Below are 14,559 nucleotides of genomic sequence, written 5' to 3'. Positions count from 1 at the left end.
TATTTTTTAACTGAAAATATACTTTAGCCAAAAAACTGCCATACACTGACCATGTGTATAACGAGTAACTCTATAATGCCTGTATAAGAGGTAAGGAAGATACAACTTTCTCACTACCAGTACTGTCAATCTCAAAAGCCAAAAGGCCCAGTCATCCTCAGGAAGAGAAATCTGGCAGAAGAGTTTATTCCCTTTTTATCTCCACATGTAGTTAAATATCCCCCAAATAATGAAGACTCATTTCAAGTAATTACTCTGCTTATAAGTTTTATTTACACAGTAATTGTTAATAGTGGATTTTAGTAAATTCCTTGTATTTACATTTTATATATACATTTATACTTGAAAGGTAAAGAAACTGTACAATAATAAAATGAGAAAAAGAAATACAGTAACGTAGGCCCAACTTAGGAAACAAATACACAAAAGTAAGATTAAATTTTGGCAGGTAGTACAACCTCAATGAGATTACTGCCAGGGGTTTCATTCCCTCTATCAGGGCCACCAATACCAAGGAAGTAGTTAACCAGAGTTAATATGTCATTCTAAAACCTATTAAGACCCTGAGTACTCCCTCAATATTTTATTACACTACTAGTTTCCACTAAGAAAGCTCCTATGACAGGAGTTAACTTCTGAGGGCTCCATTAGTGGTCCCTAGGCTAGAATGACCCATGGGGTAAAAATACATGGGTACCATCTGGTCCCATATTCCTAAAGAGGCAGTCACTACACTAACAAGGTTCCCAGACTTGTTAGTTTGAAGACTATATACTGCTAACAGAAATAGTGTGCTTAAGTGTTGTTTCAAACCAAAGTGCAACATAAAAGCACACTATAAGTCTAATTATTAACCAAATACCATGTTATATAGATACCAATAATAATAAAGTGATTTATTTTAAGCTCAAGAATCAAACATCATAATAAATTTAATGTCAGGTTACCAATAATTAATCATTCCTTTATCCACTATATCATCAAAGTTAAACTCATTAGAAAAAAATTAAATTTTATCTTTCTTTTACTCTCATTTCCATTGATTAGAAAATTATACACAGGGTTTTACAAGTCATGGACTTGGCTACATGTTGTTTCAAAATTCAAACTGGAATTAACAAATTTTGTTTCTACAGACCGTGAAAGAATTTTAACTAACAAACAAAGTCTTGCCAAGTAGCATGCTATTTAAGAACTCTCAGAATTCATTACTTTTTACTCTTACCAGTGAAAAACCTCATTTATGTTTATGGACTTACTCCCTCCAAAAAGTCTTCAGTCCATTAAAGTGCAAAGAAATTTTCTTCTACCAGTTAGCTTTCTTAAATTACTAGATGAACAATTTCTTAGACTAGAAACAGAAAAGCTAAATTCCTCTGAGTGACAGAAATTCCTTGAGAAAAAGAAACAATTTCCTTTCATAAACAGACATTATACTGTGGAAAACACTTACATAAGTGCTAAACAATCTCCTACCAATATTTCCAGTTCCCAAATAACCCAAATTTGCCCCGACCTGGGAGTGAATATAAACAACATCAGTGACATAAACACTTTACAATCAAAGTTGCTTATTATTGGTCTATAATATCTTCAAATGTTTGGAACTGGAGATAATATCTGTACTAAGGCGTTTACTTCAAATAGTATTTTAGAATTTAAAGTAGTATTTAGCCTGTTCTGACCTCCAAAGTGCCTTTATGCTAATAGTTAAAAAAAGAAAAGATGTAAAAATTTTGAACTATATCCAAAGCTATTAAAAAATTTATTGCATTAAACTATTCACTCCATATTATGGAGTATGAACTAGCCATTTCAATTTTCTCCTTTGTAAAATGGCTCTCCCTATAAAATACTTTTTAAATTAATACTGTCAATGGGTTACTCATTTACTTCAGCCTCATGGAATTCAAAATCAGTAGTTTTCCATGTCTTGATTCTTTTAGCTTTCTTCAGCATTTTCTACCATGCTTTGTTACATAGGAAACAAAAACTTTTATCAAAAAACATTTGTTATATTGCAATTATTTTGTTAATTTTGAAGGTTAGCTTTTCAGAGCTGGACTATTATTCTTGTCTCCTTCTTTAATATCCTTCATCACAGATGCAAAGACCTGGAAATTATAGAAAGTAAACATTAATGCTAAAAACAACAACCATGCAGATTAAAGAGATTTTAAAATCTATAGTTTATTAACATGAAAAAGCTTTAGCATACATAACTTTGCTCTCTGAAAGAGTGTCATTCTCAAATCCTCTTGTTTCAACCCAATTTTATGATATACAGTTAGATTCCAGTTTTCATCACTTGCCAATATTATAAAATTACTATTAGGTAACAAAACATTTCCTGGACCAATATTCGTTTTTTGGTGGGTTTTTTTTTGCATTTTCCCAATATTTATTTTTTTAATTAATTTATTTAATTGGAGGCTAATTACTTTATAATATTGTAGTGGTTTTTGCCATACATTGACTGGACCAATATTCTTATATTTTCATTTTCATAAGCAATAAAAGTGTGAACTTATGCCTACTGTCAATCATTCATGAAGCAAGTGTTAACACTATTTATGTCATATAACTTTAGACTATCAATATATTTGCTTCCCTAACAAGATTAAGCATCTAGAAAGTCAGAATCATACATTACATTCTTTTTATTGCAAACCCTTAGTACACATTCAGGTATTTAATACAATTGTTGTCTATATGAACTACCAAGGTGCTTATATAATTACCCTGGCAAATACATGACTATTGTAGGCTGCACTTCACTAAACTCAAAATATTACTGGACTTACATAAAAAATAAAGCCATAGGTCTGGAGAGGTGAAAGAGAAGCAATATTTTTTTCAAAGTCAAAAATTATTTTTAAAGCTTTTTCTTAAACTTAAGCACTAACATCTGAGGAATACTTAACTTTTTTTTTAATTAAAAAAAAACTTTTAATACATCTGTTAGAAGTAGGAAAATGTCACTCAGTACCTGAGTCCATTTTTTGGTACTATTCTGCATCTGAATGGCTGCAATACAGCTGAACAGTTTTTCCGATGTGATATCTTCCGGCAGTTTAGTTAGAAACTGTGCTATGTGAATAAAGTCCATCTGTAGAAGAATATCTTCATATAATCGGAGGATTCCTAATCCAGTCCTAAATAAAAATTCCTCCCCATCTCTGCAAAATACATCCCATACTCGACAGGCCAGATCAAGTGGTAGTGATTTGCTATATAGTGTGAAGATCCTAAAATTAGGGGGGAAAAGTCATTGAAATTTTTCATTCATTTATTCATTCACTCATTAAGCATCTCCATATAAAAAGAAGTGCTAAATTAGGGCTGAAAAGGCAAATAAGATATGGCTCCTTCCCTCAACTTGAGTAGTGGAAAATTAAGTAATAAATAACAGAAGTATGTGAATTTACAATCTTATGCAGTGATACAGCCTAATACAAACTACAATGGCAGAATAACCTCATGGTTAAGGGTATGGACTCTGAAACCAGCGTACTTGAGTCTGAATCTTAGATTTGCAATTTATTGATTATGTACCCTGAGTAAGATACTTAACCTTGCTGTGCCTCAGTCTGCTCATTAGTAAACAAAGATAATAAAATTACCTAAATGTAAAGTGTTTAGAATAGTGAATGGCACATAAGAAATGCTCTGTAAAAGTTACTTCTTATTACTGTATGAGGACAAGTACCTTATATTAACCTAAATACAAAACCATAAAGCCTGACTTCTCTCCTTTTTTTCCTCTTCACAAACACCTACTGTTTTGTTTTCCGTTCACCAAACTTTACTTACTACTTCTTTTGGAACATGTGTACCCTCCAACAGAATCGCTAAAGGTTTTTCCCATCCTTTCTGATAATGTTTGATCATGTCTTTATTCAGTAGTACTTTGGAGTAGGACTGTGGTTGAGGAAGTAGGGAGAGAAGATGCTAGAGAACTTCTCTTGATGTTACCTTGGCAAAGAAGGTACACATTTTTTACACAGACTATCAGAGATACTGCTGATGAAACGTGAGCAAGGCAACTAAAGGCTCTCCCACCAAAAAATGAAATAAATCCTCATTAGCACTGCTACTTACTTATTCCTCTTTTTTCTTGCACCATTGGTTCTGGGCTTTGTATGTTACAAGCTCAATGGAGTGAAACAAAAATCCATGTCTACTTCTTAAATTATAAACACATATTTAATTGCATAACAGAAAGCAGAGGGAATTCCCTGGCAGTCCAGTGGTTAGGAGTCTGGTTTCCACTGCAGAAGGTTTGGGTTCTATCCCTAGTCAGGGAACTAACATTCCAAAAGGTGTAAGGCCCAGCCAAAAAAAAAAAAAACCCTCCAGAAAACCTAAAGCATACTCTTGGTAGTACAGAGAACACTAACTCACTGTTCAAAATGTGAAAGGGTATTAGTAGTGCCGAGGCAGTTTCTAGTATACAGTACTCACTTGGTATTAATTTCATCCTGTTCCCTTTATCAGTTGTGATCCTGTTTTGCCTCATGTTCACAGTTCTTAAGACGGACAATTGAGCAGTTTTACCCACCTTCTTTACAGATTTAGTATTTGATCTTGGTCCTTCAGGTCCCGTAATATAAAACCCTTCTCCCCATGATCTTAGGTCCTACCCAAAGGAACTCTAATGTTCCTAATGGGAACAGGAGAATACACTGAAAAATAACTTAGTCTTTTTTTAAAAGTCTAAGTAGAAGAAACCTCAAACAACCATAAAGATAGTTGATCAATGCCATTATCTATATTAAAACTTATTATCACTTATATGAAACCCACTGATTTTTAATGATTAGGATTTAAGATTTAAATATTTCATATGTACTCTTAACAATCTATCTTAAGATCAACTGCTCTGTCTCTTGGGCAAAATTCACCCCCCTCTAAATAATCTACTGCTACTATTCAGCAGAGTCCTAGGCAAACCTTCCAAGTTAGAATAGAAGAGCTAGAATTGTAAAGTTAAAAAAAGGCATTAGCACCTAAATAAGGCATCAATATTTGGTCAGAAAACTGGATAAGGCCTTGGGAAAAAAAAAGCTCTCAGTAAAGAAAACCCATCATAACTATCATAAACCCTTGTATGTTAAGAATATTAAAGGAATAGCACCTAATTCTTTCTCAGAGCTTAGTATGTACCTGGCATTGAGTGAGATAATCCATGCAAAACACTCTCACTACAACTCAAGATAGAGATATTATTACTCCCATTTTATAGTTTGGAAATTGAAATACAAACAGGGATTCTGATTTCAACCCAGAGTTCACACTCTTAATCAAATGCCTCCCAACAAAAATGTGAGGGTTTCTTTATACATAAGAGAAAAGTTTTTCTTATATGTATGATCCTGTGCATCAGATTTACTTTAGGCAAAAAGTTTTACTCTGTTTCCTTTTAATTACTATATTCTATAACTTACCAGTCTATCAAGTATATGTCTGGTGTAAGACTATAAGATTTGAAATGAAGAAATAGTTTGGAGAGATTTTCTTCAAAAAATACTTCAAACGTTGCAAAATATTTCAACATCTAAAGATAGAAATTTCAACAAAATTATTTAAGAGTATACTCAAGAAATTGAGAAATTAAATCCTTACTCATAAGTTAATAGAAAATCTTGCTTAGCACCTCTTTCTGAGTCTTTTCATCAAGCATTCATAAAACTGTAATTCAATGAAAGGCTTATTTTAGATCACCTTGGTCTTCTAATTACTGTATTTTACTCTGTAAGGGCAATCAGCCTATAGAAACTGACAAAGAAAAACACAATTCATTCTAAATGTCCATACCATGCTGTGATCCACACGAAAAAAGGCTAACTGGCATGGCTTATTCAGGAGATTTGCAAATGCAATGAAGGCATCTGCTTCTTCCAAGTTGAGAATGAGAACTGCTGCTATGAAGGACATCCCTTGGACCTTCAAAGGGAAGAGAAATTAATGCAGGAGATGCAAGACGCACAGGTTCAATCTCTGAGTCGGGAAGATACCCTGGAGTAGGAAATGGCAACTCACTCCAGAATGCCTGCCTGAAAAATTCCAGGGACAGAGGAGCCTGGCGGGCTATAGACCATGGGGTCACAAAGAGTCAGACATGACTGAGCAACTGAGCACATACAGTATTAAAATAAAAGTTTTATTTTAAAATGTCAATATTTAATAAGTGCTAAAAATTAAATCCTTTATGAAACTTACAATGAAAAAATTTAAATGAATGTCAACTTAAAAATATGAAGAGGTTATGTAATGTTTTCATGATTCTATTATAGAACACATAAGCAAAAGAGATTCTCTGCTTAAATTTTACTTTCTTCATAAGGACAGCTTTAATACTACAACCTACCCCATGACCAAACTTTACTTTCTCCCCAACCCATGTCATGCTTTTTCTATAACACTTATCACCTTTTAATATAACATGTCATTTACTTATTTGTTGTTGTTTATTGTCTGTCTCCATCTAAATTATAAGAGACAAAAAGGAATCTTTATTTTGTTCACAGAGCTGAATAAAATGCCTAGAACAAAGCCTGGCATATAGCCATAAGCACACAGTAAATATTTGTTGAGTGAATGGATGAATAAACAAATGTAAAAATGAACATGCAACAAAATAGGGTAAGTTGTATCAGACAGCCACCGTATTGTGAAATCTCTAAAATTTTTCTATTTTAAGACAAAGGCAAGAAAATGAAGGTTTTATGATTTCCAGTAAAACATGACAAGTTGAACACACATTTTTCTTTGTCCCCTTCCCTTCCAAATCCAACTAAGATAGCAATAAATAAAAAGATAAGTATTAACCTAGAAGAACAAAAAAGAAAATGGAAAATAAAGAGACAGTAGATAAAAGATGTCAATAGTATTTTGGAAATGTTAACTATACAAGGAATATTGAGACTAAAATATGTGCTGAGGAGAAAGCCAGTCAGCAGCAAGCCAATTCAGCCACAAATTCTGGAAGGCTCAAGAACTGAAGTTATCAGGCACCTCTAAAACTGAAAGGAAGGACTAAAATTGGATTGGTTAAAAATTTGTAAAAGGAGCAAATCCCTTCCTCTACTCCGTATGTACAGGTACCTACCTTTTCCTCAACCCAGATGAACATAAGAGGTTTATCTCTAAAGAGACACTCAGGAAAAGGAGAGTTAGGGAAAAGGGGAGAAGGCAACACAGGTTGGATAATAAAAGTTTACAAATTGAATGGTCAAATCCGTAGCTGCTCTCCAAGAAAGCTGGCAATCAGTCTCACAAGCCTCTGGCAGGAAAGGGAAAATTCCTCTCAGAGTAAGCTGACAGGACCAAGAAAAAAACCACAGAGATACAGACATTTGAGAGCTAATACAACATAAGGTACTATGAGATAAGACAGAGAGACTGTTTATATTCGAAAGACAGATTGAAACAAATACTTACATAACCAACATCTGGTCGGTAACATGTATATGCCCCTAATATACTATGTAAGACATCATGATATGGGCCACCCTTAGAGAAGAGAAAAATGAAATGTCAAACTCTACAAATAATTGTTTCTAAGTTAATTCTCAAAAAGCACATTAACTTTATATTTCCTAAATGACTAGTTTTGGTCAGTATACTTAATCACTCTGCAAAGATATGTTCTAAAGTATGGATAAAAAATATTTAATTGTGGAAAACCAAAATAGTCAAATAAACTTATTTGATGGATGGATACAAACTATAGAGTTGTATGCAATTTTAAAGATATCTAAAGTTGGCACAATAAATTTATAATGAACACAGATTCTTTCATTTGATATAATACAATTTCAACAAAAGAAAACCATGAAGATACAAAATTAAGTTTATTAATAACAAATTTTAATCTTCATGGTAAAACTTTCAATCTCACTTTGCCAACGTAGAGAATTCCATGAATAAAGACTTGTCATGTATACATATAAAATGTAATCATCACTCTCCTCATAAAAATGTAAGCAATTTCATAATAATTTCTGCACCAAAAACAAACCTTCCTATTTCAATAATAATTCTGAAAAAAAAAAAAGTTTTGGAGCAAACTTCCTTATAGTTTACCAATTTACTAGGCAAAAATGTTAAAATTCAGATATTTTACAGAATAGAAATTCACTTCAGGGAAGATTCATCAAGTACCTTTGTGTGCTATTCTAACTGCAACACATTCAATCAGTGGAATAAAATAACAGAAATGCCTTTACTATTTTCCTACTAGCTTTGCCTTTTTTATATAAAGGCCTCCAATTTTTATAGTTATGCTTTTAAAAAATAATAGCTATGCATTTAGAGAATTTGTTCCTTTGGATTAAAAAAAATAGTTGCTACAAGCTAGTTGAGATACCCTTACCTTCTGAAAGATGTAGAGCGATGGAAATGTACGGGATATGTCCAACTTAATTAATTCTAGACTGGCCTCTCGATCAGCAACAGATACACCTGCATTTGCCAGGTAGATACTTGTTATACCAAGTTCAGTCTCGTAAACACAGAATGATCACACAAAGCATGTATGTTACTTAAGGAAAGTTAAAAGCTGAATAATCAATAACTTTAAAGAAACATCACAGCTTTCCTGGAACTTATAACCTTAAACCTGTATGCAGGTCAGGAAGCAACAGTTACAACTGGACATGGACCAACAGACTTGTTCCAGATAGGTAAAGGAGTACGTCAAGGCTGTATATTGTCACCCTACTAATTTAATATGCAGAGTACATCATGAGAAACACTGGGCTGGAAGAAGCACAAGCTGGAATCAAGACTGCCGGGAAAAATATCAATAACCTCAGATATGCAGATGACACCACCCTTATGGCAGAAAGTGAAGAAGAACTAAAGAGCCTCTTGATGAAAGTGAAAGAGGAGAGTGAAAAAGTTGGCTTAAAGCTCAACATTCAGAAAACGAAGATCATGACATCCAGTCCCATCACTTCATGGGAAATAGATGGGAAACAGTGGAAACAGTGTCAGACTTTATTTTGGGGGGCTCCAAAATCACTGCAGATGGTGATTACAGCCATGAAATTAAAAGACGCTTACTCCTTGGAAGGAAACTTAATGACCAACCTAGACAGCATATTAAAAAGCAGAGACATTACTTTGCCAACAAAGGTCCATCTAGTCAAGGCTATGGTTTTTTCCAGTGGTCATGTATGGATGTGAGAGTTGGACTGTGAAGAAAGCTGAGCACCAAAGAATTGATGCTTTTGAACCGTGTTGTTGGAGAAGACTCTTGAGAGTCCCTTGGACTGCAAGGAGATCCAACCAGTCCATCCTAAAGGAAATCAGTCCTGGGTGTTCATCGGAAGGACTGATGTTCAAGCTGAAACTCTAATAGTTTGGCCACCTGATGTGAAGAGCTGACTCATTTGAAAAGACCCTGATGCTGGGAGAGATTGAAGGCAGAAGGAGAAGGGGACGACAGAGGATAAGATGGTTGGATGGCATCACTGACTCAATGGACATGAGTTTGGGTAAACTCCGGCAGTTGGTGATGGACAGGGAGGCCTGGCGTGCTGCGGTTCATGGGGTCGCAGAGTCAGACATGACTGAGCGACTGAACTGAACTGAACATGAAGAAAGAATCTATACATTTATCACAAAGTTTTATGGTAAAAGATTTCTGTTTCTAGGTTTTATAAAATGTAGGGGAAAGACTACTACTCCTGCAATAACAACTAGGAAAAAACAGATTTCGAATACCTTATGTTTTAAAAAAGGCATAAGAGGAAATTCCCTGGTGATCCAGTGGTTAGGATTCTGCCCTCTCATTGCTGAGGACCTGGGTTTTGTCCCTGGTCAAGGAACTAAAATCCCACAAGCCATGTGGTGTGGCCAGAAAAGAAAGGAAAAAAAAGGCATAAGAGAATGGTGAGCACCGAGAGTTCTAAAGGGTTTAAATCTCAAAAAGAGAAGAGCCTTGCCTTTCCTTTCCCAGGTAAGTGGATACCAGTGGCCACTTTAATTCCTAGGGGCATCTGCCAAGTGTGGGAATGGGCTCAGGACTGAGCCTGCCGGAGACGAAGGTACTCTGCTTGAGGAAAGAATGCAGAGGAGCTTTTCATGGCCCAATAAGACTGATTTAGAGGAGCCTGAAAGTACATCTGGTTTTCCTCTGTGGGACTTTTGCTGGGTTCCAGTATAGTGCAGAAGGCCAGGCTAGAAAGACAATGAAATCCAAGGGCACATGGCCCTTGGGAGAATGTCTGATTAAAGCACCGAGCCTGTGGTTCCTTCCATCAACAAATTTGAAACCCAAGATGAACTAAGTCTATCTAAAGCTGCAATCCTGCCCAACCTCGCTCAGTTACTGACTGAACTGAAGTGATAATCCAACAGTATAAGAGAGAAGAGCATGCTTCCTCTTTAGGGGAGGTCACAAGCGAGCTGTGAAGATCATCTATCTTTTAAGTAAAAGGTGGCCTAAAAATACTACACCCCATTACTTTTACTGTTGTGATTAAAAACTGGACTCTGGAGTCCAACAATCTGGGTTTACATCACAGCTTTGCTGTTCCAAGTTAACTATTCTGAGCCTCAGTTTCCTCTTATATCATTCAATATAATAACATCTATTTAAAGGGTTATTAACATTAAAGGAGATAATGTATGTAAAGAATTACTGCAGTTCCTGGCATATTGTAAAAAATCACACACATATCTCAGCACCTGGATTTTGAGAAATTTCTATTTACAACAACAAAAATAGCCCACCTTCTACATCATTCTCTGAACTTGTTTCACTGAAACTTTTCCACCGTTCCTTTGCTCTTGAGAGGAAGATTTCATAAAGTTCTGGGGAAAAACAAGAATAAAAATTCATAAATAATAATAAGGAAATTTATCCACATACTTCTATTTTTACTGAAAAATAAAGATAAATCTACTATATCGTCAGATTTCTCTTATGTGGTAGGTATCAAAAACATGGTAAACTGAAGTACTTGATTCTATCAAAACAATTCATTACACAACCAGAAAGGTAAAATACTGCAGAGTGGTCATCCAAATAGCTACAATATAGAATGAATGTTAACAGGCTGGAAAAGATGCTTCTGCTGAAGGAGTATCACTGTGGAATAGCAGAAACATGATTTTCTTAAAGTCAGTCACACCTAGATTCAAATTCCAGCTCTGCCACTTACTACCTGTGAGACTTCAAGAAAGGTACTTGATCACTCTGGAACTAGGCTGTCTGTGGGTAAACTGGAGGAAAGTAACACCTACTCATGGGGTTGTATGTGTGTGCTCCGACAATTCAGTTGTGTCTGACTCTTTGCGACCCCATGGACTACAGCCAGCCAGGCTCCTCTGTCCATGGGATTTTCCTGGCAAGACTACTACAGCGGGTTGCCATGCTCTCCTCCAGGGAATCTTCCCCACCCAGGGGTCAAATCTAAATCTCCTGAGTCTCCTGCATTGCAGGTGGATTCTTTACCTGCTGAGCCATCCAGAAAGCTCAAGATTAAACAAGGTAATTTACATTAAGCTCCTGACACCATATACATCCTTAACAAATACAAATGCTGGTTCTTGCTTTTCTTTTCTTAAAATTGTTTTTTCTATTATGATATTGCTGTGATATGATATCTCTATTATTATATTATGATAAGGCTAACAAGCTATTCAAAGCTACCAAACTTCACAGATTTCGCCAGAAGGCCTACATAAAAAAATCTCAATCCCTACGTTTTTACTTCAACTGCCCAATCACTTTTTGAGACTATTACTCTGTGCTTTCATATACAAGATCTCATTAAAATTTCAAGAACAAAAGAAATTGAAAATTTTTTCATCTCTCAAATTTTAATTGTTTCTACTTGCTAACTAACCACTACAAATATGTTAAATTTTACATAAAATAGTAAATTTCAATGCAAAACAGCAGAAAGTATTTCTTGCCCAAATATCAAAATTTATATAATACTGCCCCAAATACCAAGAACATATTTTGCTTCAATTAATCTTTTTTTTTTAATGTATTTACTACTCATGGTTTGGAAAGAAGAAATTTTTTTCTTTTTTTAAAATATAAATGTATTTAATTGGAGGCTAATTACTTTACAATATTGTATTGGTCTTGCCATACATCGACATGAATCTGCCACGGGTGTACATCAATTCCCTATCCTGAATCCCCCTCCCACTTCCCTCTTCATCCCATCCCTCTGGGTCATCCCAGTGCACCAGCCCTGAGCTTCCTGTATCATGCATCGAACCTGGACTGGCAATTCGTTTCACATATGATAATATACATGTTTCAATGCCATTCTCCCAAATCATCCCACCCTCGTCCTCTCCCACAGAGTCCAAAAGACTGTTCTATACATTTGTGTCTCTTTGCTGTCTCACATACAGGGTTATCGTTACCATCTTTCTAAATTTCATATATATGCATTAGTATACTGTATTGGTGGTTTTTTTTTTTCTGGCTTACGTCACTCTGTATAATAGGCTCCAGTTTCATCCACCTCATTAGAACTGATTCAAATGTATTCTTTTTAATGGCTGAGTAATACTCCATTGTGTGTAGGTACCACAGCTTTCTTATCCATTTGTCTGCTGATGGAACCTGGCTATTATAAACAGTGCTGCGATGAACACTGGGATACACGTGTCTCTTTCAATTCTGGTTTCCTCGGTGTATATGCCCAGAGGTGGGATTTCTGGGTCATATGGCAGTTCTATTTCCAGTTTTTTAAGGAATCTCCACACTGTTCTCCATACTGGCTATACTAGTTTGCATTCCCACCAACAGTGTAAGAGGGTTCCCTTTTCTCCACACCCTCTTCAGCATTTATTGCTTGTAGACTTTTGGATCACAGCCATTTTGACTGGCGTGAAATGGTACCTCATTGTGGTTTGGATTTGCATTTCTCTGATAATAAGTGATGTTGAGCATCTTCTCATGTATTTGTTAGCCATCTGTATGTCTTCTTTGGAGAAATGTCTGTGTAGTTCTTTGGCCTATTTTTTGATTCGGTCGTTTATTTTTCTGGAATTGAGCTGCATGAGTTGCCTGTATATTTTTGAGGTTAATTCTTTGTCAGTTGCTTCATTTGCTATTATTTTCTCCCATTCTGAAGCCTGTCTTTTCACCCTGCTTATAGTTTCCTTTGTTGTGTGGAAGCTTTTAAATTTAATTAGGTCCCATTTGTTTATTTTTGCTTTTATTTCCAATATTCTGGGAGGTGGGTCATAGAGGACCCTGCTGTGATTTATGTTGGAGAGTGTTTTGCCTATGTTCTCCCCTAGGAGTTTTATAGTTTCTGGTCTTACGTTTAGATCTTTAATCCATTTTGAGTTTATTTTTGTGTATGGTGTTAGAAAGTGTTCTAGTTTCATTCTTTTACAAGTGGTTGACCAGTTTTCCCAGCACCACTTGTTAAAGAGATTGTCTTTTCTCCATTGTATATTCTTACTTCCTTTGTCAAACATGAAGTGTCCATAGGTGCACAGATTTATCTCTGGACTTTCTATTTTGTTCCATTCATCTATATTTCTGTCTTTGTGCCAGTACCATACTGTCTTGATGACTGTGGCTTTGTAGTAGAGCCTGAAGTCAGGCAGGTTGATTCCTCCAGTTCCATTCTTCTTTCTCAAGATTGCTTTGGCTATTCGAGGTTTTTTGTATTTCCATACAAATTGTGAAATTATTTGTTCTAGCTCTCTGAAAAATACCATTGGTAGCTTGATAGGGATTGCATTGAATCTACAGATTGCTTTGGGTAGTATACTCATTTTCACTATATTGATTTTTCTGATCCATGAATACGGTATAGTTCTCCATCTATTAGTGTCCTCTTTGATTTCTTTCACCAGTGTTTTATAGTTTTCTATATATAGGTCTTTGGTTTCTTTAGGTAGATATATTCCTAAGCATTTTATTCTTTTTGTTGCAATAGTGAATGGAATTGTTTCCTTAATTTCTCTATTTTCTCATTATTAGTGTATAGGAATGCAAGGGATTTCTGTGTTGATTTTATATCCTGCAGCTTTACTATATTCACTGATTAGCTCTAGTAATTTTCTGGTGGAGTCTTTAGGGTTTTCTATGTAGAGGATCATATCATCTGCAAACAGTGAGAGTTTTACTTCTTCTTTTCCAATCTGGATTCCTTTTATTTCTTTTTCTGCTCTGATTTCTTTGGCCAAAACTTCCAAAACTATGTTGAATAGTAGTGGTGAGAGTGGGCACCCTTGTCTGGCTCCTGACTTTAGGGGAAATGCTTTCCATTTTTCATCACTGAGGATAATGTTTGCTGTGGGTTTGTCATATATAGCTTTTATTCTGTTGAGGTATGTTCCTTCTATTCCTGCTTTCTGGAGGGTTTTTTTAAAATCATAAATGGATGTTGAATTTTGTCAAAGGCTTTCTCTGCATCTATTGAGATAATCATATGGTTTTCATTTTTCAGTTTGTTAATGTGGTGTATTACATTGATTGCTTTGCAGACATTGAAGAATCCTTGCATCCCTGGGATAAAGCCCACTTGGTCATGATGTATGATCTTTTAAATGTGTTGTTGG

At 35.2% G+C, this 14,559-nt stretch overlaps 1 protein-coding gene across 7 annotated transcripts in view; it reads right to left on the bottom strand.

The window, feature by feature from the left end:
• Positions 1–250: 250 nt before the first annotated feature.
• Positions 251–14,559, bottom strand: part of TBC1D12 (TBC1 domain family member 12) — a 117,823-nt gene continuing 103,514 nt past the window's right edge. For 6 of the 7 annotated variants that reach the window (XM_060405030.1, XM_027960563.2, XM_027960564.2 and 3 more), the window contains 7 exons: positions 10,744–10,824; positions 8,378–8,466; positions 7,444–7,515; positions 5,818–5,946; positions 5,448–5,557; positions 2,990–3,248; positions 251–2,114 (listed from right to left, as the gene is read on the bottom strand). In XM_060405030.1, the coding sequence (XP_060261013.1) occupies positions 2,046–2,114; positions 2,990–3,248; positions 5,448–5,557; positions 5,818–5,946; positions 7,444–7,515; positions 8,378–8,466; positions 10,744–10,824 (809 nt within the window). In that variant the 3' untranslated portion in view covers positions 251–2,045. The remainder of the gene's footprint in view (positions 2,115–2,989; positions 3,249–5,447; positions 5,558–5,817; positions 5,947–7,443; positions 7,516–8,377; positions 8,467–10,743; positions 10,825–14,559) is intronic. The other variant, XM_042238636.1, reaches the window with a different exon arrangement.

The sequence above is a fragment of the Ovis aries genome, chromosome 22 (genome assembly GCF_016772045.2).
Source record: "Ovis aries strain OAR_USU_Benz2616 breed Rambouillet chromosome 22, ARS-UI_Ramb_v3.0, whole genome shotgun sequence".
NCBI classification, from domain to species: Eukaryota; Metazoa; Chordata; class Mammalia; order Artiodactyla; family Bovidae; genus Ovis; species Ovis aries.
Note: the sequence above shows the minus strand (reverse complement) of the source record. Positions and strands in the feature narration are given on the sequence as shown.